Source organism: Myotis nattereri (genome assembly GCF_964212035.1).
Source record: "Myotis nattereri genome assembly, chromosome: 1".
Lineage (NCBI taxonomy): Eukaryota > Metazoa > Chordata > Mammalia > Chiroptera > Vespertilionidae > Myotis > Myotis nattereri.
Window position 1 is genome coordinate 134,877,418 of NC_138075.1, and position 25,480 is coordinate 134,902,897.

Genomic DNA, 25,480 nt, shown 5'->3' on the forward strand with positions numbered 1-25,480 from the left:
CAATCCAGAAAGTCAGCAATCTATGAATAATCCAGAACCCAGTATTTATCTCCTCTGCCACACACCCTCTCTCCTAGCCAGTGAGCAAAATAATTACTCTCAAGTCAAGCTAAGTGCCCCCCAGTCACAGTGGCCCAATGCTGACATACAAAGCATACAAATAATTCTCACTCTGGCATAAAAGTGACAACTTTCTTGGAAGAAAAGCAGATACTGTAAAATTCTCAGTCTTCCTGAAACATTTTTTAGAGTAATTTTTACTTCTTTAGAAAAAATGCATACATGGCAAACCATCTGTAATAAAAGGCCCATTCTATAAAATTTTACCTGGTCCTACTCATATCTGCAATCATAATCATATTTACAGACAAATATATCTATACTAATAAGAGTAATATGCTAATTATACTGGGAGACCTTCCAGGAGACCTTCCAGATGTTCTGGACAAAGCCATGGTGGCGGGGCCAAGGTAGAGGGGGTCAGAGGCCAAGAGGGAGTTGTGAGTGACCAGGCTGGTGGGGGGCAGGGCCGTTGGGGGTAAGCAGACCAGCAGGGAGGCCAGTTGGGGGCAAGCAGGCCATCAGTGGGAATCAGTTGGAGGTGATCAGGACAGCTGGGGGGGCAGTTTGGAGTGAGCAGGACAGCAGGGGGACAGTTGGGGATGAGAAGGCCAGTGGGGAGGGAAGGTAGGGGCAAGCAGGCCAGCAGGGGGGGAAGTTTGGGGTGATCAGGCTGGCCGGGGGGCATTTGGGAGCAAGCGGGCTAGAAGCAGGGGGGGGGCAGTTGGGGGCGAGCAGGCCAGAAGGCAGAGTGGTTAGAGGCAATCAGGCAGGCAGGCAGGCAGGTGAGCAGTTAGGGGACAGCAGTCCCGGATTGCAAGAGGGATGTCTGACTGCTGGTTTAGGCCTGATCCCCGTAAACTGGCAGGACATTTTTCAAGGGGTTCCAAATTGGAGAGGGTGTAGGCCAAGCTGAGGAACACACCCTCCCCCATGCATGAATTTCGTGCACTGGGCCACTAGTAATACAATAATCTAAATATATAAATGCCTAAGTGACTGGCCAACTGGCCGACTATTAGATTGTCTGACCGGTAGCTATGACTCGCACTGACCACCAGGGGGCAGACACTCAATGCAGGAGTGGAAACCATAGGCATGGAAACATGGAACAGACTGATGAATTTCAGAAGGAAGGGGGGAGGGCAGGAAGAGATTAACCAAAGATCTTATATGCATACTAGAGGCCTGGTGCACGAATTTGTGCACTGGTGGGGTTAGTTGGCCTGGCCTGTGCCCTCTAGCAATCCAGGACCCCTCAGGGGATGTTGGGGAGCCGGTTTTGGCCTGATCCTCATAGGCCAGGCCTAGGGGCCCCACCTGTGCACGGGTCTGTGCACTGGGCCTCTAGTCCTATATAATAGAGAGCTGATATGCAAAATGACTGTTACACCCTCAAACAAGATAGCTGCCCCCTTATGGGCACAAGATGGCCAGAAGGGGAGGGCAGTTGTGAGTGACCAGGCCAGGAGTGGAGGGCAGTTACAGGTGACCAGGTCGGCAGGGGAGGGAAGTTGGGTGGGGTGACCGGGCTGGCAGGGAGGGAAGTTGGGGGTGATCAGGCTGGCAGAGGAGCAGTTAGGAATCAATCAGGCTGGCAGGGGAGTGGTTATGGGGTGATCAGGCTGCAGGCAGAAGCAGTTAGGGGCAATCAGGCAGGCAGGCAGGCGAGCGGTTGGGAGCCAGCAGTCCCGGATTGTGAGAGGGATGTCCGACTGCCCCCAAGGGGTCCCAGATTGGAGAGGGTGAATGCTGGGCTGAGGGACAACCCCTTCCAGTGCACAAATTTCGTGCACCGGGCCTCTAGTAATAAATAATACAAATAATGTTTTTCTTTATCAGGTACTTTGGTAACTTTTAAAACTAGCTTTTAAAAGTAATTTGGCTCCAATATTGCCTAAATAATATATTAATGTAATCATTAAATGAATATTTTAGAATAAAAGACTCTAGAGTAAAATACTTTAGAGTATTTCTTTTCATACAGTACAGATGATGAGGATTTTTAATTGTTATTGTTTATTCTTTTTTAAGAAATAATATACTACTAAAAATAGATACATGTATGTCTAGCTAAATAGAACAGTTGTCATCAAAATTGATATGACTATACATAGCAACCATTCATTGAGTGCCAATCTCCATGGACATGGCTTATTCAAGCTTTCTCCTTTAATCTTCATATTTACCTTGAGGCTTTTTCAGAAGAGGAAATTGATGCACACAGAGAGTAAATAATCTGCCCTTAGCCATGCAGAAGACACTTGAATCTATCATTGGGACCCATGTCTCTCTGAAGCAAAAACCTCTATCAGTACCCATCAATCTCTACAGCTCAATATGACATTCTCAAAACTTCCTGAGATGTATCATTTTGATGATCTCTCAAATAATGATCAATTGATAGTTTATCTTCTAAAATACACAAGTGTTGGAAGTGATATTTTAGCTATATTAAAAGGGTGGCATTTTATCAATATGAAACAGCTCAACACAAGTATGTTTCTTCTACATTTTTCTAAACGTCTTATTTACTCTAGTTGCCATTTTCTTACCACAGTTCAGTATCATGTCTGCTTTCTCTTTGTCTTGTGCTACTTTTTAGAAACACAAACCTTCCATTCCCACTACACAACAATGCCAAAGAATAAAACTAGGAGAATTTCAGTTGATAACTCTCAGAATACATCTTGCAGATTTAGTTTACTCACTGCAAAATGCCAACAAATTGTGTGCATCATTTGTGAGTTTACCAGAATTAGAATAAAAGTAATTCTCTTCATGAAATCATAGTGAGTATTTAGACCATGGGTCATTCTGTTTTCCATATTTTCTCTGGGACAAAGGGTTAACTTTAGTGATGATTAGGCAATAAGAACAAGAACAGACCATATATAACTCCTCTGGTTCTTCAACAATTTGCGTTATCAGACTGTGATTTCCATTTTTTACCAAAAAGCATTCTGGTCTCAAATCATGAATCTCTTCCAATCATCTACATGTGCCATTTGAATCAATATCCCATCCCATTCATATCAAATGTTTCTGCCTCTGTAGAGACACATAATCATAATTCCTGTTTTTCTTTCCTTTGCCTTGGTTTATTTTTACTACATACTAGAACCCAGATGATGCTTTCTTTTTACAAAAAGGTAAGAGGTATCATCTGTGAGACAAAGGAAGTCAGTGAAAAGCATGTGAACGAACCAATTCTTTTAGAATCTTGGAGGACAAGATTAAACTCTGAATAAGTAATCTGAAAATATTTTAGGTTAATTAATTCATCATTTTGCAAGAAACCAACCATTGTAGTTTCTCTAAAGGAATTTACTAGATGCATATTTTTACAGACTTTATTTTTCATAAAATAATGAACCATTGAACATATCTCTTTCTATCTTTTCAAACCCTTGCCTGTTTTTATTTACTCCCTTTTTAAAATTATCCTTACATTGCCTCTCTATAACTACAGTATATGTTTTGGCTTCAAGCATCATAATCCTCAGTTTCCTTGGGGGGAAAAAAGAAAAAAAAGTATTAGTCTAATGTTAACTTCACTTTCCTTTTGAGTATTATTGTTTTTTATATTTATATCTTTTTTAAAAAATATGTTTTTATTGATTTCAGGAGGAAAGGAGAGGGAGAGAGAAATAGAAACATCAGCGAATAGGGAGAATCATTGATTGGTTGCCTCCTGCACACCCCTTACTGGGGATGGAGCCTGAAACCAAGGCATGTGCCTTGACCAGGAATCGAACTGTGACCTCCTGGTTTATAGGACGATGCTCAACTATTGAGCCACACCTGCCAGGCTCATTCTTATATCTTAAAATATCATTTCCCACACATTGTATCTTCTACCTCACTACACACAACTTCTTTGTTTCTCTACAGCCTATCTTCTGCAAAAATATTATTTCATCAGCAAACAATTATTGGTCACCCACTGTCACTGGTTTAGACACTGTAGTGATACTTGTTTACCAAATATAGCCCCAACCCTCATGGAGCTTATAATTTAGCACCTTCCTGGGCTTCAGGGATTTCATAATCATAATGACCTAATTCCTTTGACGATGCATTTGACACTATGGACTAATCCTCACCCTCCTGAAGTTTTCCTCCTTTGTTTTCATCAGACTGTGATTTTTTTTCTATTGCTATATTTCTTAATGCATTTTGTTCCTCCTTCTAAAACCTAAATGTGAGCCTTACCAAATATTCTGATTTTACTTTTTTCCATCTTTCCCTGCACTTTTGCTTCGTCCAAGTTTTATTCTTCCATTGCTCAAAAATTTGCTAATTCCTACATGTATCTAGTCCTTATTTCCACATTCTAGTCACATTTTCAAGTGCAAGCTGGGTAATTTCCAATATCTCCTAGTTATATATCCAAGCTCAAACTTACCTTCCTTTCAGAAAGAGTCCTACTATTTGCTACTGACATTATCATTGTTAACACTTAATTCTCACTCAATTTCAAATTCTATCAGCTCATCATTGTCAACTTACATGTTTTCCTTTTTCCCTTTTTTGCATTTCCAATTCCGTCATCTTAATTCACTCTTGGGCCATTGCAGATGTCAAAGAAACTCATATCCAATGCAACTATTCTCCTACATCAGGCCACTGTTCACATCGACACAGGATTAATATTCCCTGAATTTGCTCCTCCAAATCATCAGAAGCTCCTCATTGCCCTTTAGTTTGGCACTAAAAGCTTCCTCAGTTCTTCTCCAAATTGCATTTCTGACTTTAGTTTTTATGTTATTCTGCTCCAAACACTGCATTCTTGCTCCTCAACTATGCTTTGGGTGTTACAAACTTCAACTTTTGGTCATATCATTGTTTTAGCCTGACTTGTAATTTTTGGTTGATGGTGGACACAATGCACTGGGTAAAAGGAACTGTAGTAAACAGGCCTTTCATTTTTTATCTTGCCTGGAGTAAGGATGTGATTACTGTTTGCTGTAAGTGTCAGAAGGTAAAATTTCCTCCAGCAGCCTTGTTTTTGTCTCCCTTGTTTTATTTTGGTTCCCCTAGAGACTTAATGTCTGAGGGATAAAGTTCTTTCCATTCCGGTCCCTTGCTAACGTACGGGAGCCTTACTGATGGGGTGGTAAGGTGGAAAGGCGGTAGGTGGTAAAGTCAGAGGAAGGGAAGCGTTCTACAATCCTGTGGTTTTAGCAAGCCTTTCGCTGTGACCTGCACAAGTGCTTCTCAGTTCTCCTGCCCCCTCACCTGAGAGAGGACTTCACACCTGATAAGGAAACACAGGCACACTTCAGAGTGGCTACTTTCCCCTCCCCTGAGAAAAGCAGAGAGGATTTTTCTCCAGTCTTCACTGGGAGAACTTGTTAGGGCTTCTGGAGGTAAAACTTCAAGGGTACCCCTAAGCCTTGTCCCCTGGAATTCCCATGTCTCTAGCTTTCCCACACTGAGCCTCCAGCTTGTTAGTTACAGCTGCCATGCTCCGCACCCGGTATGGGCTCCATTAGTGGCTCCTGCTCCCGAGGTTCTGCTCCACTAAATTGCATCTGCCTACCTGTCTCTCCAGAGGTTGGGGGGTGGCAGTTTGCCCTGTGATCTCTACTTTAGTGTCTAATGGATCTAAGGAGAGTTTTTGAGTTTCAGGTAAACTTTTTTTTTATTAAATATATTTTTATTGATTTCAGAGAGTAAGGGAGAAGGGAGAGAGAGAGATAGAAACATTAATGATGAGAACCATTGATCAGCTGCCTCTTGCACGCCCCCTACTGGGGATCGAGCCCACAACCCAGGCATGTACCCTTGACTGGAATCGAACCTGGGACCCTTTAGTCCACAGGCTGATGCTCTATCCACTGAGCCAAACCGGCTAGGGCTAGTTTAACTTTTTTGTTGTGAAGATGAGACTGATGCCTTCTAAGCTCCTTACATGCTGGACTAGAAACCAGATATCCTCCCACACTGTTATGTTTTTAGAAAGATCTTCGCCACTCTAAACTGACTTTTTTCTGCCTGCTACCATCTCCACTATTTCCTTCAATATACTGATATACTGACATGTATTTTATAAAGTATTTCCTTAATCACCAAAGTTAAACCATCTTTTATCTGCTAAATAGTATAGCAATTTAGGATCTATATCAGTATTTGGCATTATAGATTCACAATAATCCTAGTGAGGATATTATTATTATTATTATCATTAATTATTCCTTGCTTGATAGATGATGAATATGCGACATGGTGGGTATGTAATGATTTTCCCAAAATCAAAGGCAAGTATCAGTTTGAATTTGAACCCAGTGTGATCTAGAGCTTGTCTTCTCAATAGTACATATTGATGTCTTGAATCATTAGATTCTTTGGGTTATGTTTCATATTTTCCAAGCCATGATTTGTTCAACTACCTAACATCCAAATGCAGCACATGATGCCTTCTATATGGCAGTAGTTAATCAATAACTGTGATTGATAGTCTTTTACTACTGCTAAATTAATATTTCTTACCTATTCTCTAAATTTCCCAGGAGAATAGCTCTAATTTGCACCTGTATTAAAAGCACTTTACATTTAGTGTATCATTTAAGTTTCACCACAATCTCATGAGACTAAAGTACCTACTATATTTATATCTTATTTCTTCTTAGTCCTAGAGAATTTAAATAGGTTGTCCAAAGTCACATGCCTAGTAATTGGTAGAATCAAGATTTGAACTGAAACCCACAGCTCCAGTGCCTACAGGCCTAACTATTAGATGATCTGCCCCACAGTTTCTGCTTATTACATATTCATTAAAATAATCTGATAATTACTCTTTTATGTTTCAATGAAAACAAATATTGTTCTGCTATTTTCTTTCCATATTCTTTCAGCTTAAGTGGATCTCAAACCTAAACAAAGTCACTTACCTAAAGAAAAATTTATAATTCATTAGTTCTTTCTTCCTACATGTCTAGGAAATACGTTTCCTTTTTAATCTCAATTTGGCAAATGCAATCAAGTTTCAGAGATGCTATTAGGTCAATGCATGTTTCCAAAGGCAACTTAATAAGAAAGTTACACATTTCAAGTTCTCTGGGTTCTTTTAAGGTGAGAAATAAGAGATTCAGAATTCCATCCTTTTATCATTATAATGTGGTTGAGATATATTTGCTGCTGAGCAATTTGAAGCTTTCAAAATTAGATGAATCTACCCTGTGTTGGCATGTCATAATTAAAAGCTTCATTTTTATATCAGATCCATCCATAGTGAGGGGGGAAAATTAACAGTACCAAATTTTAGAGTAGTAAATAGTGTTAAGATGAGACATTTTGCTGAAAAGTGTTTAATTATTCTCAAAAGAGAATAATGCCTAAAAAATAAACTTTTGGAAAAGACAGAAGTAAAGAAATGCCTAACCTATTCATTATACAGACATTCCAAAAGCAAACAAGAGTGACGTAAGGACAGACATTTCTATCAAATACCATGAAAAAATTTCATTTGACTTCAGAGGCACTCATTCTGTGGTTACTGTTTTGGCAGCTTTGAGGAAACTTTTGTTCTTTCTTGAGCATGCTTCCCGGTTAGGCCTTTAAAACTTGCAGACACAAATAGCCACCACCTTGAAAATATGGGGGCGGGGGGGGATGATTGAAGGCTGATAGTCGCTCACTATGTGCCCTTCCATTTTAGAGGGAGGGGCCGGCAGAGATTACAGAGGATGTAGAGCCAGCTTTATGCAAGTCTGACTCTGAAGCAGGAAGGATTTTGCTATTTTGAAAGAGAGGCATTGCACTGCATTCTGAAAAAAGCCATTAGGCAGCCTTATTTTATGAGCAAGGGGGAAAAAGACCAAAATTCCCTATAATTTAAAGCAAAGAGTGAATTCAGATCACTTGAAGTGGGAAATTGTATTTTATGATTTGACCCCAGTGCACGTGAGTGGGATTCTGCTGAGCCACTGGAGCTGTGAAAATATGCTGTCTTTTAAAAGTTTTAACTGTCCTTTTAAAAAAGAAATGTCAAACTGATTACCTGGTAGCATGATAACTCGAGGAAACATTTTCAAAAACTCAAGGCTGTAGCTCACAACATCTAAAAGACAAATTGTGATCTTTCCTCTCTGGCAACACCTAAAGGAAAGAGGGTCCGTGGAGCTTGGGAATGGGTTGGGTATGTGTCTTGTAACAATGGTGGTTTGAACACAATACACTTTGATGCTAAATTTACACTACTGGGCACTAAGTAGACCCAATTTTCTAAAATGTGTGCAATTCTTTAAATAGTTTTTAAAGTAAAAATGGAATATTAATGAGAAATGTCTATTCAGTGCCTGATTTTAACTGATACGTGAGATGTAAGATCTGTACTTTAAGAACATTAAAAACTTAGTCCTAGTTAGTGACTTATTTGGCTGGAACATTGTTCCATACACCAAAAGTTGTAGGTTCAATTCTGGTCAGGGTACATTTACAAGTTGCAGTTGGATCCCCAGTTGGTGCACATAAGGGAGGCAACAAATTCACGTTTATCTCTCACATTGATGTTTCTCCCTCTCTCTCTCTCTCTCCTCCGTCCTCTCTCTCTCTCTTTAAAAAACCAAAAACATAAACATAAATGGAAACATATCCTCAGGGGAGAATTTAAAAAGAGAATATGAAAAAACTTATAAAACCTGTATAAAGAAAACTAAAGTAGTATCTGAAAGTGTACAGAAAAAAACAGAAGGCAGAGATGAAGGCCTGAGGGTATGGGGGTGGGATGGAGAGGGTCAATGGGGGAAAAGATCTTTTTTTAGATTTATCTTTATTGTAGAAAGTATTATAGATGTCTCCTTTTTTATTCCCATTGACCCCCTCCACCCTGCCTCCCCAGGACTTCACCACACTGACTGTGTCCTTGGGCTATGCATATCCTATATAATAAAGAGGTAATATGCAAATTGACTCCCCACTCTGTCATGCCATCACAAGATGGCTACGCGCACAGCCGAGGCAAGGCTCCTGTAATGAGCCATAACAAGCGATCAGCAGGGACATGAGGCTGTGCCCCTCCACCCGATGGGGTTTAATGGGTGACCACAGGCCACAACCCCCACCCCAGTGCTGGGGACCTGAGGCTGTGAAGGGGGACCTGAGGCTGTGCCCCCCGCCTGGCGGGGCTTGACAGGGGTGGGGCTGGCCGAGTCTTGCGCAATTTTGAGGTGCACGTGGGTGGGCAGGGACTTGTTTCTGGGTTCCATGGTGTGCCCCAGACTCTGACAGGAGAAAGATTTTCATATACATTTTACTAATTTTCTTTCATCTCTGACATTTCTATTATAGAGAAAGGGCAAATAACAAGATTAAAATATTTTCTCTAATTAATTCCCATTTAATACGCATGAATTTCATGCACCAGACAACCAGTAAGCATATAAGTTCCCCAGATCTGTAATACTTTCAACAATAAAGATAAATTTTAAAAAATACACTCAGACATATCTAATGAACGCCCACATTCCAGAGTACTACATCTAGTAGTATTTAATTAACATATGCTAGATTTTACAAAGTAATTGAATGCATCAGATCTAATATATGAGATTTAACTAACTTTTAAATAGCCAGTAGAAAGCTTTAAAACAGTCCAAAATCAAACCAACAAAAAAAAAAATTGCCCACTAATGTTGTTGATCATTGCACAGTCACACATAAATGAAGTGAACTGATTTAATGATTTACCACTGCATTCTAAATATGCTCTAGCAGTTGACACTTTTAAGCTTTATTAACTGCTTTAAAAAATTATGAAATTTGTGTGGGATGCTAGAGTGACCTTCTCCAAGGAATTTGCTAGATATATAAATAGGTAATTCTCAAAGAAGCAACTGAAAGTTTATAAATGTTTGAAAGTGGGCCTAGTCTGAACTTGCAAGATAAAGAATGAGTCTATTTCTGAAAATGTAATTTAATGTAAAGTTTTATAATCTTGAGATACATTACATAGTTCCTGGATAATTCATATAATTCTATTAATAATTTCAAGAGGCTAAGCAACTTCTCATCTTTACGGTTCTCAAGTAAAAATATGTTATTGCAACAAGTCTTTTCTCCTTACAAAGCCAAATTTACATATGCTAGAATTCCACAATTAAAAATCCCCAAAGACCAACTTTGCAATGGTCTATTCTAAATGGCCAGGCGTGGTTTTGCATTCTTAAATTTTAAAGTAGATAAAATTTCACATTTGCATGCATTAACACATTACTCAGGGATTGACTTTCTGACTTTTGTGATCAGGCATAGGATTTTGTAAGACCAAAATTGAATATGCAAATTACAAGAGGTTAGGTGGGTATTATTTTGAAAACACACATAGAATGCTCTAATAATTGGAATTGCTGGCTTTGATGTTGAGCTCTACATAACATTGTTTGTCTTTTACTGAAGTAGATAAGCTTCAGTGAAATGATGGATTATTATTAGACCCAGTGCATTATAAATATTTTAATTTAATTTTATAATATAGTCCTAAAATTCAAATATTAGTTTGTTCTACACCTCTTGTAATTATATCATATCTTTAATAAACTGTTTTTTAAAGTTACTATAATAAAAGTAAATACTAGGGAAAATAAATATGAAATGGGAAATTTGGAATAGGAAGTGAAGATGTTCAATCCAATTTCAAGATTTGAGAAACTGGTCAGTGTTTAATAGTCTCACCCCCCAGTATTGTGGCTATTTGCATATGAAATAAATTTGACAACAAAGTGGACAGTCTGTAAGAAATGGGTAAGTTCCTAGAAGCATACAGTCTTTTATGACTGAGTCCAGAAGAAACAACAAATCTGAATAGACAAATACCTACTAACTAAATAGAATCAGTAATAAAAAATTATTTACTTTGAAAACAAGAGCAATAAAAAAACCTTCCAACAAAAAGGGTTTTGTATCCAATGGCTTCACAGGTGAATTTTACCAAATATTCAAAGGAGAATTAACACCTATCATTCTCAAACTATTCCAAAAATTTAGAGGGATGAAGGCTTCTAAACTCATTTACAAGGACAGCTTTACTGACTTCAAAACCAGATGAAGACATACAAAAAAGAAAATGATAAATAAATATTCCTGATTAAGATAGATGTAAGAATATTCAACAAAATATTAGCAAATCTAACTTAGCAATACATTACAAAGATCAAACACCATGACCAAGTGAGATTTAATCCTGGGATACAAGATTAGTTCAATCCACAAATCAATGTGATAAACCACATAAACAAAATGAAGAATAAAAATCGTATGATCATCACAATAATGCATGAAAACACTTAAAATAGAGTACATATTTATGATAAAAATGCTCAGCAAAGTAGGAATAGAAGAAACATACCTTAACATAATTAAGGCCATATATGACAAACGCATAGCTAGCGTCATAGTCAAAAGGGAAAACTAAGTGTTTTACTTAAAATCAGGAACAAGACAGAGTTGTCCACTTTCACTGCTTTTATTCAGCATAATATTGTAAGTCTTAACCATAGTAACCAGGCAAGAAAAAAAAAGGCATTTAAATTGGAATGGAAGAGGAGAAACCAAGATGGCGGCATAGATAAACACTGGGAAATAGTCGCCCCACACAACAATTGAAAATTATCCCAAAGGACGGAGCAAACATCGTCCAAAACAACAGGAAGGCTGGCTGAGTGTAATTTCTACAACTAGAAGAAAAGAAAAGCACGCTGAGAGCCAGAGGAGCTGCGGAGGCTGAGTGCAGAGGTACGGCGGCGGCTCGCGCGTGCGGAAAGGGGGTGGCACCTGAGGACGCGGCTGTCTTTTTGAATCACAAGCTCCCTACTGCTCTGAACTCCGGTTCCGGGAAGTCTCTGGGGACCCAGGTCTCATACGGGGAGAGGCGACTCTGTCAGGTGGCAGCGGGCGAACTTGAGGGCGGATTTCCCTCAGAGGTGCTTGCAGCCGTTACCAGGACACTGAGACGCTCGACTCCGGGCGCAGAGAATCAGCCATAGCGTCTTTCTCCGCCCCTTTGACTCCCTGAGACCCCGCCCCACCCAGGCTGCGGCAGAGGCTTTTGCATGTGAATGTACCTAACTATAGCCCAGCCAAGCAGACCCGGAACTTCCAAGAGAAGGCCCAAGGCCCCGCAGCGGCTTGCATTGCTTCACAGCTGAGCCTCTTCGTGGCCCGGCTGTGAGGCCTCAGGCAGGGGCTGAATTAGCACCTCCTTAGATCCAGGAGCCACTGTACCCAGTGGTCAGAGGGGGACCATTCTCCCACTTCAGACACAGCTGCTTCCCACAGCCAATTGGCCTGGAGGTCAATTCCTCCCAGTGATCCTACAACAACCAAGGCACCAAGAGTGCACCAAGAGTGTCCACCCCAGGTAACTGGGGAGGCTGAGCCACTGGGCCCTACAGGACACCTGGCGCGCAGGCCACTCTATCAACACAGGGAAGCAGCCAAAATGCGGAGACAAAGAAACAGGTCACAATTGGCAGAAACGGAGGAGGCCAGACGACTGGATATAGAGTTCAAGGCCACGTTTATAAGGTTTTTCAAGAATTTTATGGAAACCGCCGATAAATTTAATGAATCCCTCAAGGAGTATAGTGAGACCATGGAGGTCATGAAAAAGGACCAACTAGAAATTAAGCATACACTGACTGAAATAAAGAATACTTTACAGAGATCCAACAGCAGACAAGAGGATCCCAAGAATCAAGTCAAAGATTTGAAATGCAAAGAAACAAAAAATACCCAACCGAAAAAGAAAAAAGAAAAGAGATTCAAAAAATACGAAGATAGTGTAAGGAACCTCTGGGACAACTTCAAGCGTACCAACATCAGAATTATAGGGGTACCAGAAGGAGAGAGAGGGCAAGATATTGAAAACCTTTTCGAAGAAATAATGACAGAAAACTTCCCCCACCTGGTGAAAGAAATAGACTTACAAGTCCAGGAAGCGCAGAGAACCCCAAACAAAAGGAATCCAAAGAGGACCACACCAAGACACATCATAATTAAAATGCCAAGAGCAAAAGATAAAGAGAGAATCTTAAAAGCAGCAAGAGAAAGACAGTCAGTTACCTACAAGGGAGTACCCATCCGACTGTCAGCTGATTTCTCAACAGAAACTATGCAGGCCAGAAGAGAGTGGCAAGAAATATTCAAAGAGATGAATAGCAAGAACCTACAACCAAGATTACTTTATCCAGCAAAGCTATCATTCAGAATGGAAGGTCAGATAAAGAGCTTCACGGATAAGAAAAAGCTAAAGGAGTTCATCACCACCAAACCAGCATTATATGAAATGCTGAAAGGTATTCTTTAAGAAGAGGAAGAAGAAAAAGGAACTCTTACCATTTGCCACAGCATGGATGGAACTGGAGAGCGGATAAATACCACAAGATCTCACTTATTTGTGGAATATAATGAACAACATAAACTGATGAACAAGGACTGATCCAGAGACGGAGAGGCTTTGATTGGACTGTCGGGCCTTGGAGGGAAAGTAGGGGAGGGTGGGGGCAAGGGGGAAAGATCAACCAAAGGACTTATATGCAAGCATATAGGCCTAACCAATGGACACGGACAACGGGGAGATGAGGGGATGAGCGGGGGGAGGGGGGGTAGAGGGTACACATATGTAATATCTTAATCAATAAAAAATATTAAAAAAAAAAGATCTTGGGGCCATTGCCAGCTTTTAATAAAGGTTTATTTGAAATTTAAAAAAAAAAATTGGAATGGAAGAAAAAACTGTCATCATTTGCAGATGACATGATAATGTATGTAGATAATCCTAAAAATTCCACCTAAAAACTACTAGGACTAATAAGTAAATTCAATAAAAAAGGACATAAAATTAATATTCTGAATTCAGCTTCATTTTTATACACCAATATCAAACTATCAGAAAGAGAAATTAAGAAAGCAATACTATTTACAATTGCATCAAAAAATACCTAGGAACAAATTTAACCAAGGAGGTAAAAGACCTGTATTCAGAAAATTATAACACATTGAAGAAATAAATTAAAGATATAAATGAATGTAAGCATATACTCTGCTCATGAATAGGAATTATTACAGCAGCATTAAAATGTTTATAATACCCAAAGCAATCTACAGATTCAATATAATTTTTATTAAAATACCAATGTCATTTTTCACAAAACTGAAACAAATAATCCTAATATTTATATGGAACTACAAAAGACCCTGAGTAGCTAAAGCAGTGTTAAAAAACTTGGAGGTATCATGCTACTTAATATCAAACTATACTACAAGGCTATAGTAATAAAAACAGTATGGTACTGACATGAAAACAGACACTTAGATCAATGGAACAGAATAGAAAGCCCAGAAATTAACCCATGCCTTTATATTCAATTACTATTTGACAAAGGAGGCAAGAATATACAATGAGAAAAAGACAGTCTCTTCTATAAATGGTGTTGGGAAAGCTGGACAGATATATGCAAAAAACAACAACAACAAAAAACTAGATCACCTTCTTATACCATACACAAGAAAAAACTCAAAATGGATTAAAGACTGAAATATTAGACTCAAAATCATAATGACCTGAGATGAAAACATAGGCAGTACAATCTCAGATATTTCTCATAGCAATGTTTTTTTCTGATATATCCTCTAGGACAAGAGAAACAAAAGAAAAAATCAACAAATGGAACTAAATTAAACTAAAAGTTTTGGCACAGCAAAGGAAACCATCAAGAAAATGGAAAAACAACCTATCACATGGTGGAAGATATTTGCCAATTGTACATCCAATAAGGATTAATATTCAAAATTTATGAAGAACTCATACAACTTAACATTTAAAAAATACAATCAATCTAATTAAAAAATGAGCAAAGGACCTGAATAGATATTTCTCCAGACAGAATACACAAAATGCCAAAAGACATATGATGATGTATGCAGGGGAAATAAATCCAGCTGTGTTTAAATGGAGAGATCTTTCACATATTCATGCCATAATGCAATTGAGGAAAAGTCCATTTATTGCTCAGAAAAAAATAATGTAGTGGCATTGAGAATTACATTTCACTTTGCTGGGATCACCATTCACTACTACTGTAGTTAGTGTGTGAATCAGAACAACTGAAAATGAGATACATCAATCAGCCCCCAATACCTGCTCAACATGCAGCTCACAAAATATTTTATTTACTTGAAACTGATGGACAGTTTAAGCAAATTGGGAAAAACGCAAATATTTTATCACTTTATGCAGAGTCACATCCCTGGGTGGATTTTGTGAATCACATAATCATAACTCTTTTTTTGTTCAAAAAATTAAAAGTTATTGATATATAACGCAGAAAAAGTAAATGAATTGTGTTTAAATGCATGTGTGTGTGTGTGTGTGTGTGTGTGTGTAGAAAAATGAAATGTGTACATGGTATAACTACATTCTGTCTCATGCTATAAAATATATCATTTCACTAAAATAGTTCTATTTATCTATTTCAAGGTAGTGGACAGCACTTCGTGTATGTCAACTCATCTGGTCCCAAAGAAGGATACATTGCAAGAATCACTACTTCCCAATACTTCCCAGCAAGCCTCGGAAGGTGTACTGTTCGGTTCTGGTTCTACATGATCGATCCCAGGAGTATGGGAGTACTAAAGGTACAAAAGGAAGACAGAGACTTGTGTTTCACTAAAGTCTTTGTAGAATGTCTTTAAACATATTTCCTTTTTTATAATCTTGCTAGAGGCCTGATGCATGAATTCATGCACCAGTGGGGTCCCTCTGCCTGGCCTACAGGATCAGGCCAAAACCAACTCCCCGACATTCCCCGAGAGGTCCCGGATTGTGAGAGGGCACAGGCCAGGCTGAGGGACCCCACTGGTGCATTATCAGGGCCAGGGAGGGACGTGGGAGGTTGGCCAGCTGGGGAGGGGACGTGGGAGGACTCCAGGGTGTGTCCAGCCCATCTCACTCAGTCCCTGATCAGCCAGACCCCAGCAGCAAGCTAACCTACTGGTGGGAGCATCTGCCCCCCTGGTGGTCAGTGCACATCATAGCAAGCAGTTGAGCAGCCTTAGCATATCATTAGCATATTATGCTTTGATTGGTTGAACGGCCGACCAGATGACTGGACACTTAGCATATTAGGCTTTTATTATATAGGTTAAACTTTTTCTTTCTTATTATCTCTAATTTGGGCATATCAGTGTCATGTTTTACTACATTTTGGGGGCAGAGGTTTCTCAACAGATGTGTTGCATTTGTAAGAACTGTCTGCATTTATGACATGGGGAAGTTTGGTGGGCAGATCACTCCTTATCAGGGGTCTGAGAACTTAACATGTGTGCAAGTGTTTTCTAAAGTAACTAAGACCAAAAGTCTAACTAATATTATCTGGAATTGTGGTGAGCAAGAACCTCTTATTTTTTAATATTAAAAAGAGTTTTTAAAGGAATAAAGTGAATAACAATGTGCATTGGTGGCATAGGTGTGGATAAATAAATATTCCTATTTGTTGCTATCAATATGAAATTATGAAGAATATTTTGGTAATTGAAAGCTTTATATTTTTATATTAATTATCAAAACATTCCACATCTAGAAATATAAGAAAATAAAGATAGACATGCCTGTTTTATTTATGAAGTTTTTTTATCTTACTATTGTTTATAATAGTAACTATTTAAAACCAACTGAATGGCAAATGATAAGAATTGGTGAAATACAGTACATTCACTTTTATTATATAATATATAAAACTAATTATGTGAATGAATAATTAGTGATAAAAAAAGTGTTTATATTTCATTAATAACTAAAGCAGATATTAATAAAGATATATTCCAGAATGCCATTTAAACCATGTTTCTAATTTTGAGTGTATCAGTGTGTATAAATATATATAAATATATATATATATATATATATATATATATATCTTAATCTATATAAATATCTACATTATTAAAAGAAATATATGCAAACATACACAAAAATGGTTCATTATCTCTAGATGGTGGAGAAAATATTCTTTCATTATTTTTACTCATCCTTTTTATAACTTCCTGCATTAAATATATAATACCTTTCTAATTTAAAAAATGTATATCTAACCCTAGCTGGTTTGGCTCAATGGGTAGAGTGTCAGCCTGCAGACTGAGGGGTCCCAGGTTCGATTCTGGCCAAGGGCACATGCCTGGGTTGCGGGCTCGATCCCTAGTGGGGGGCATGCAGGTGGCAGCCAATCAATGATTCTCTCTCATCATTGATGTTTCTCTCTCCCCCTCTCCTTTCCTCTCTAAAATCAATAAAATATATTTTTTTAAAAATGTATATCTAAAGGGTGTTTAACATTGAAAAGGTTGAGAGACACTGGTCTAGGATGTGCCATAACAGATGACTGCTTGAGTTCATAAAGAGCAAATGTGGTCCTGGAGCACATGGCAAAGTATAATTGTGCTAATCTGAAACTACTTACAGTGATTACATAAATCCTTTAGAAAGGGTATGGCAAAGAAACTACCTAAAGTGAGATTTCTCGTAGAGGATTTATGAGGCAATGAAAATAGCACAGCCTTCCTAATAGAGATTTCCAATTGTAGACTGTGGTAGTGTGCTTTCTTGCCAGCACAAATTTTATGAAATTATATGAAGTACTGCATAATCTCTGCGCTTCTGTGCTCTGTTCTGTATCGCAGAGAACTACATTTCCCAAGCTCCTTTTCTCTATGCTACCTGGATAAGTTTGACCAATGAAAGGCACTGGCCAAAGACATACAGGCAGGAAGAGGAGACAAGCCTTACCCTTCTCTATTTTTTGGCGACTTTCTAAAGGCATCTCATCTGTAACTCAGTTTCATCCAGATAGGCACTGGTTCCTTAGTTCTAACTCCCACCAAGTAAGCCGGCCAAATTCTAGCTTCTTCCAGCCACTCAATTTTGGTGACTACTTCCCTTTAATGCTCTAGTTTTAGGGATGGAAACATCTTCCTGTGCATACTAATCTGTTGTCTCATAAATTACTTGGTGGTTTCTCATCTCTTCAATAAATTTTGTAACCAATTCCCCATATTAAATTTCCTCTATTTTTGAAATATGTTAGAGTAGTTTATATTTTATAGCTTGTCCCTGTCTGATATTAGTGCCCACCCCAAAGAAAATACAAATCTTTTAAAGATATTAATTTGTAAAATAATGAAAAATTTTGAGTCAGCACCAGTCAGTTTAAATTTGTCCTGCTTACGTTAACTTCTTAAAAACTACCCTCTAGTAGGGAAGACAGAAAACAAAAACACCCAAATATGAAAACTTCAATTTATGATACAATAACCTGAAGCAAATAAAACAGATTTTGGTGATGAATAATTACTTAGGGTCTGCTGAGAGTGTTATTTTATACTGAATGGTAAGGAATCTTCTCTGAGAAAAATAATGTTTGAATTTATATTCAAAAAAACAAGAAGGAGCCAGCCTTGTGAATATCTGGAGCCAGAATGATCTAGGCAGAGGGAGCAAGTCAATGAAAAAGTGCAAAGGTGGAGGGAATTTGAGGGCCAGTGTAGCTGGCACAAAATGAAAGGGGGGGTGAGAGAGAGAGAGAGAGAGAGAGAGAGAGAGAGAGAGAGAGAGAGAGATCAACAGGCAGGGGCCAGCTTCTGTAGGGCCTTGTGACTGTGAGATTAGATTTTATTTAAGAGCCATGTAACATCTTTGGGGAGTGTCTTGATCAGCTTGGACTGCTATAACAAATTACCATGGACTAGGTAGCTTAAACAAGAGAAATTTACATCTCACAGTCCTGGGGGCTGAAAAATCCAAGATCAAGGTACCCGCCAATTCAGTTTCTGTTGTGCATCCTCTTCCTTATTTGCAGGTGGCTGCCTTCTCTCCATGTGCTCACCTGGCAGAGAGATCATCTCTCTTGGGTCTCTTTTTATAACAACATGAATCCCATTCATAGGGTCTTCACCCTCATGACCTAATCACCTGTCAAAGGCCCCACCAAAAACTAAAGCATTGGGGATTAGGGCTTCACCATATGAAGTTGGTGATTCAGATACAAACATCCAATCCATAGCAGAGAGGGTGAAATTGTGGAATAATATAACCTTATTTGAAAATTTAAAAGACTGTCCCACTACTATAGGAAAAGGAATGAGTGCTGGTGGGCAGGAGGAGGACAGAAGAGGAAGTGAAGCAAGGAAACCAGTTAGATATTTCTAGAAGCTTGGGCAGAGACGTTAGGGCTTGGTCTAAAGTGGAGTATAAGGATAAACTGAAAAGCAATTTCTACATAATGAGCAAGACTTAGATTTTCACTGGTATATTAAGATTATTTTCTAAGTAACGCATGCTTTCATGTTATTAGTAAATTCATGGAGGGCATCATATAAAGTTAATAGTCAAAGGAGACTTGTACAGTTGAGAAGGTCAAAGTGAAATTCAATTACGAGCTCTCTGTAACTTTTTGGGATAAAAAGCCAAACCATTCACATTTATCCCAGCCTGCAAAGAAGAGTGTTGCATAGAGAAGGCAACTGTTTTATAAGAACTGGGAAGCCTGATGGTAAATGAATAATATTCAGAATAATAAAATGTTCATATAGTATCAATATCCTTTTATTCAAAGGCTCAGAAAATTATAGAACAATGCTAATACATACTTTATTTTCTAGGTCAGTTCTTTTCAAATTAAAAGCACTCCTTGAAATGGTGCTAGTTACTTTTGATCCACATTGCCAAAATAGCCTCAGTGAACCAAATTAATTTCTCATGAGGTTATTTAGTTCCAGTATTTCAGTTTGTTTTGATATTTAATGCTAATTCATGTGAGTTACTTAATGTCTATGGGAAGAGGTAAAGTTTGACACTGGACAAAAAGAATTCCTGTAAAAATGATTAATATTCAAACTCATTTTTTTAAAGATATACAAAGGAAGGTAAGTAACTGTAATAATTAATATTTCTATAACTGCCTTGGTAATTTGTAGAAATTTCTAATTGCTCATGAAGAAAAAAACATCACCGACTACTTAAAACTGTGTTTAGTGATAAAAGATGAATTCATATATCTGTATGGGTTTCTACTAGCCTATTTTTCATATTTCAGAGGAGTTAACCTGCTGTGTTGAAATAGTGTTAGGGGTTTTTAGACCTAAATGATTTCTGCTAAAACCTATGGAATTAAGCATCTAATTGTTCCATTCAGAAAGTCATTATTGTTGTGGTCGGTGTTTGTGAGATTTCCTTTGCTTTGCTGTGATGTTTAGGAAGATAGTAAGAGCAGAGAAAAACAGCAGAGAGTAGCATCAGCTGGTTGCTATATGCTATACACTGTCTAAATGTTTTACATGTATTGATTGGTCTAATCCTCACATCATCCAGTGAGACAAGCATTAACATTGTCTGCTCCTTTTTTTTTAATCCTCACCCAAGGATATTTTCCCCATTGATTTCTAGAGAGAGTAGAAGAGAGGGTGGAGGTAGGGAAGGGTGGGGGGAGAGAAAGAGAGAGAGAGAGAGAGAGAGAGAGAGAGAGAGAGAGAGAGAGAGAGAGAGAGAGAAACATTGACTGGAGAGAGACACATCATCATGTTGCCTCCTGAAAGCACCCCCACCAGGGCTCAGGAACCTACAAAGGAGGTATGTGCCCTTGACCCTGAGTCAAACCTACGGACTGACACTCTAACCACGTAGCCAAACAAGCCAGGCCTAACATTATCCACATTTCAACAGAGAGAGATAATGAGACAGAGGAAGCTTCAGGAGCTTGTCCGAAGTCCTAGAGCTAGGAGGTGGCAGGCCTTGGCGTCCCCAGAGCCACTGGCTCTAGTCTGTGTGTACTGTCTCTCAGAACTAGACGGCTATTTTAATGGCACATTTTAGTTTTCTTTATTTTTATTATTCAAAATCATCCCTTATTTTCTACAAATAGTTATTGAAACCTAGTTCTTTAAAAGTTGGTGAGTGGGGTGCTATATGTATTTGTTTTACCTATAATTAATTGCCTATGTGACCTAGCATGTCATCCTTTTGTTCTGCTGCTTTCATTTTTTTTTCAAAAGTAAAGACATACTTTTTAAAAAATGTATCTTTATTGTTGAGAGCATTACAGATGTCCTCCTTTTTTCCCCCATTGACCCCCTCCACCCCATACCTGCCCCTCCCAGGCCTTCACCACACTATTGTCTATGTCCATAGGCTGTGCATATATGCATACAAGTTCCCCAATTAATGTCTCCCCACCCACCTCCCACCCCCACCTTCCCTCTGAGATTCATCAGTTTGTTTCATGCTTCTATGTCTCTGAATCTATTTTGTTCATCAGTTTATTTTGTTCATTAGATTCCATATATGAGTGAGATCATGTGATACTTGTCTTTCTTTGACTGGCTTATTTCATTTTGCATAATACTCTCTAGGTCCCTCCATGCTCTCTCAAAGGGTAATAGGTCCTTCTATTTTATAGGTGCATAATATTCCCTGGTATAAATATGCCACAGCTTTTTTATCCACTCATCTGCTGATGGGCACTTGGACTGTTTTCAGATCTTAGCTATTGTAAATTGTGCTTCTATGAACACGGGGGAATGTACATTCTCTCTGATTGGTGTTTTGGGTTTTATGGCAGTTCCATATTTAATTTTTGAGGAAACTGCATACTGTTTTCCATAATGGCTCCACCAGGGTGCATTCCCATCAACAGTATACTAGATGTTCTGCTACTTTTAATTATTAAGGCTGTTGAAGGAGTAGTTCAAGGACCACCAAGACTACATCTTTTTGTCAAACGGATTAAGGCCTCCTCTGGTCAGTTCTGGACTTCTTAAGTTTGTCATTAGATTTACAGATGTCCTATTAGACGAGTCAGACCATTCAGAGGGTAGCTTTCTGAATGCTAATGAAGAAGGAAATTCTTTGTATTCCCTGGATGCTCCCAGACCCCTGACCTTCAGAATAAGAAGTCTGGCAAAGGAGAAAGAGTTTCACCCCATTCAGCATTATTTCTTAAATACAAAGTGAGCGTGGGCCTGCTGGGGGTATAAGATACCCTAGAAAGGACATTTGATATACCAATCAGAACTTAATATCACCACCCACATATAACCATGATCATGATGAATAATTGAATAATGAATCAATGAAATATGGTGCATAAACAGTTTCTAGTAGTAGAGGAAATAAATTTTAGACTTATTTTCACTTAATCGGGGCACTAGTTACCTTTTGGTGCAGTGAAGAATGACTTATAAACTGATAACCTCTGTTAAAAAGTTGCCAAAAAGGCTCTGATTATTACCATGAGATGTTACCACAGTGATGAGGATCTGGCCCATTTTGTAATTATCATGAGTGCAGCATAAATTTCTCCAGGCATATGTTGAGTAAAAAGGAAAACCAATAAAAAACTGTTGTTTCAAAGAGAAAAAACATCAAAAATGTTTGTTACATTTATAAAAATATGTATTAAAAATTAAATAGGTACTCATTTGTATTGCATGTCCTTAAGGCAATTTACACAGCCAGTTATTTTGTTTTATTCCTTTTTTATATTATTAATGCTTAATTTTAAAATTTTATGATGTTATGAGATTTGTTGGGAGGCACTATCAGTGTTCCATCTATAATTTTATTCTTTTATAAAAGTACATTTTTACTGATGTTCCAGATTAACCAAGTCTCTTTTATTTCTGTTTATGCTAAAGTTCATGGTCACAGTTTTCACCAGTGGTGGCCCACTGCTTATCAAGGGCAGCTTCTATATTTATAAAAGCCTAAGTGACTTTAACGGGTGACTCGAAGACCAGACAACCGGCCGGTAGCTATGATGTGCACTGACCACCAGGGGCAGACACTCAATGCAGGAGCTGCCCCCTGGTGGTCAGTGCACTCCCATAGCCAACCTCCCTGGACTGGCCAACCTCCTGCAGTCCCTCCCTCCAGCCACCCGGCCCCAGTCGGCCCTGATGGATCCCGATCACCAGCCAGGCCGAGGGACCCCACCCGGGTACGAATTCATACACCAGGCTTCTAGTTTGAAAATAATAGTAGATTGTGTTTAAGAGAGGAAACAATAGTACATGCAATATCCCCAGATATAAATGGTAGAGATATGTGTAGGAGTCATTGACCATAACACATTTCTGCCATCTAAACAATCTTTCAGAAGATCTAAATTATACTCTAAATTGAGCATTTTATGCGTTTTACGCAGAAATATAGGAAGCAATATACTGAGACAGTAGTTCTCCACATGTCACACATACTGCTGCATCGCAATCATTTGTAAGATGTAACACAAGTAATATACAATAACAATAGTTAAAATGAACCTACTTTTGTGATTTCCTCCCTTTTTGAGATTAGATTCAAGGTTTTTTCTACATAATATCAGTGTTCCATATTTTAATCTGATAGGTCCTATTAAATAAAAGAGAAAGGCAAGGTCGCATGTGCCGTGTGCCAGGGATTTTGCTGGGTGGAGTGCATGACAGACGGGCTTTGCCTTGGAGAGTGTGTCCAACACACAACCATCATCCATTACAACATAAGAATCAAGGGCGTTTGTTACCAGATTAGTAAAGGTGGGTGTGTAGATCTAGCCAGCAAAGAGATACTTTGATAGTGTAGCTAAAGCAAACTATGCTGAGATATTCTGTGTATCTCCCATTGCAGAAAATAGAAAAATAGGATGCTAAAACATGCTACTATAAGTTGCTATTAAATTATAAATGGAGCTGGGTAGGAAGGCACCACATGAAATGTAAAGGCTGACACTCAAGAGAAGGAACTAATCTAATCTGACCTTCAAAATAAACTTTTCCTTTAGAATATAATAAAACCAGAAAAAGAAAAGTGACCCCAAATTGAAGAAATATGCTGCTAAAAATTAATATCATGTCACAGTTTTAAGACACAGACATGGGAATTTGCAAAAGAAGTTATTTCTTACACCTGCGAACATTGGGTAGGTGCAAAGTCACCTTGAGAAAGAAGAAAAAACCAGCTTTGCTTAAAAGTCTGGGTCCTTTATTTTATATAAAAATTCTAAAAATTCCATATTTAATTAAAGTAATTTTCTTTTACATCCTTATTTCATGAATACTGTTAATCTATTTTCCTTAGAGATGCTGGCTTTAATGCTTTGTTTAGGAAGTTCTTTCCTGTCATAAACATAATCTCACTTATTTTAGATGTATATAATTTTGATTTCTCCATTTAATTAATTAATCCACTTATAATTCATTTTGTGTATTGTGGTGAGAAGTTAGAAGCTCATAATTTTTGCGATTTACAAGCCAGTTCCTTCACATGTCAAACACTATTGCTTCAATACTGTGTCCTCTTCTGTTGATTTGAGATGATTATGTTATTATACATGAAATTCATATATGCATTTGTAAATTTTCTACAGAGGCATAAAAGAAAGATTGCTTCTCAGTTTGATACAAAAAATAGATAGAGGCATAGAAAGACGATAGAAACCAGAGATACATAATAATCCTCTACATGCTTACTCGTTATCTACTGGGTTTGTCAATTTGGGGAAAAGGTGTTTTAACTTCCTCCAAACTGATTATAGAATTCTCAGTTTATCTTTGTTTATATCTGTCTCTGCCCTTTATAGTTCAAAGCTATATTGTTGAATGTGTAAGGATTCAAGACAATTATATCTGCTTGGGGAATTAGAAATTCTATCAATATTAAACATCCTTCTTTATACTTTCCCTGAAATCTTTTTCCCTGTTAATAATTTGGATGTTCTTACCATTTAAAAAATAAGTTTCTTAATATCTTACCCATCTCTTTATTTTTATTATTCCATGATACTTGGCTTTCATTATGCCAGTTATAAAGATATGGCGAGGTTATCTTTATTCTGTTACTGAACATCTGTTCTTTTACAAGTCAACTCAGTGTTATGGTTGCTGTTTCATCAAAATGAAGACCTATTTTTTATGTTTTCTGTGTCCTTTTTCTTGTTTCACTATTTTCCCCTTCATATGTCTTTCCCCCTTTTTATGTCGTTTATTCTTTCTTATTCCCAGTATTTATGCATTTTAATAGCTGTGTTTCTTTCTCTGAAGTGGACACTTAATTTGTAGTAAATCCTTTAAAATATTTATCCACTATTATTGTAAATGAATTGCATACTTCCAACCTACCCACTCCTCAAATAAATGAAGATCTTTGGCAAGATTTTACTAGTATTGACCTGGCTTATCCTCCCAGCTCTATGACTTATTAAAATTGGCTAGAACAGAAGATTCAGGGTGTAAATAATTCATCCACTCTCTTGGCAATCTCATTCTTTGAAATGCCTCACTAATATATGATAATCAAGTAAAACTTTTACAGTCATCTTTGCTCACTAGCCTTATCAATTCCTATGCAATCACTATATTGAACTTTTTTTGTTTACTCTGTATATTAGTTTGC

The 25,480-nt window shown here is 38.1% G+C and overlaps 1 protein-coding gene across 1 annotated transcript in view; it reads left to right on the forward strand.

Moving 5' to 3' along the window:
* MALRD1 (MAM and LDL receptor class A domain containing 1) overlaps positions 1-25,480 on the forward strand; it is a gene marked incomplete at both ends in the record, with an annotated part of 616,248 nt that overhangs the window by 432,222 nt on the left and 158,546 nt on the right. The window contains one exon of the mRNA XM_081103892.1: positions 15,542-15,699. Within this exon, the coding sequence (XP_080960018.1) occupies positions 15,542-15,699 (158 nt within the window). The remainder of the gene's footprint in view (positions 1-15,541; positions 15,700-25,480) is intronic.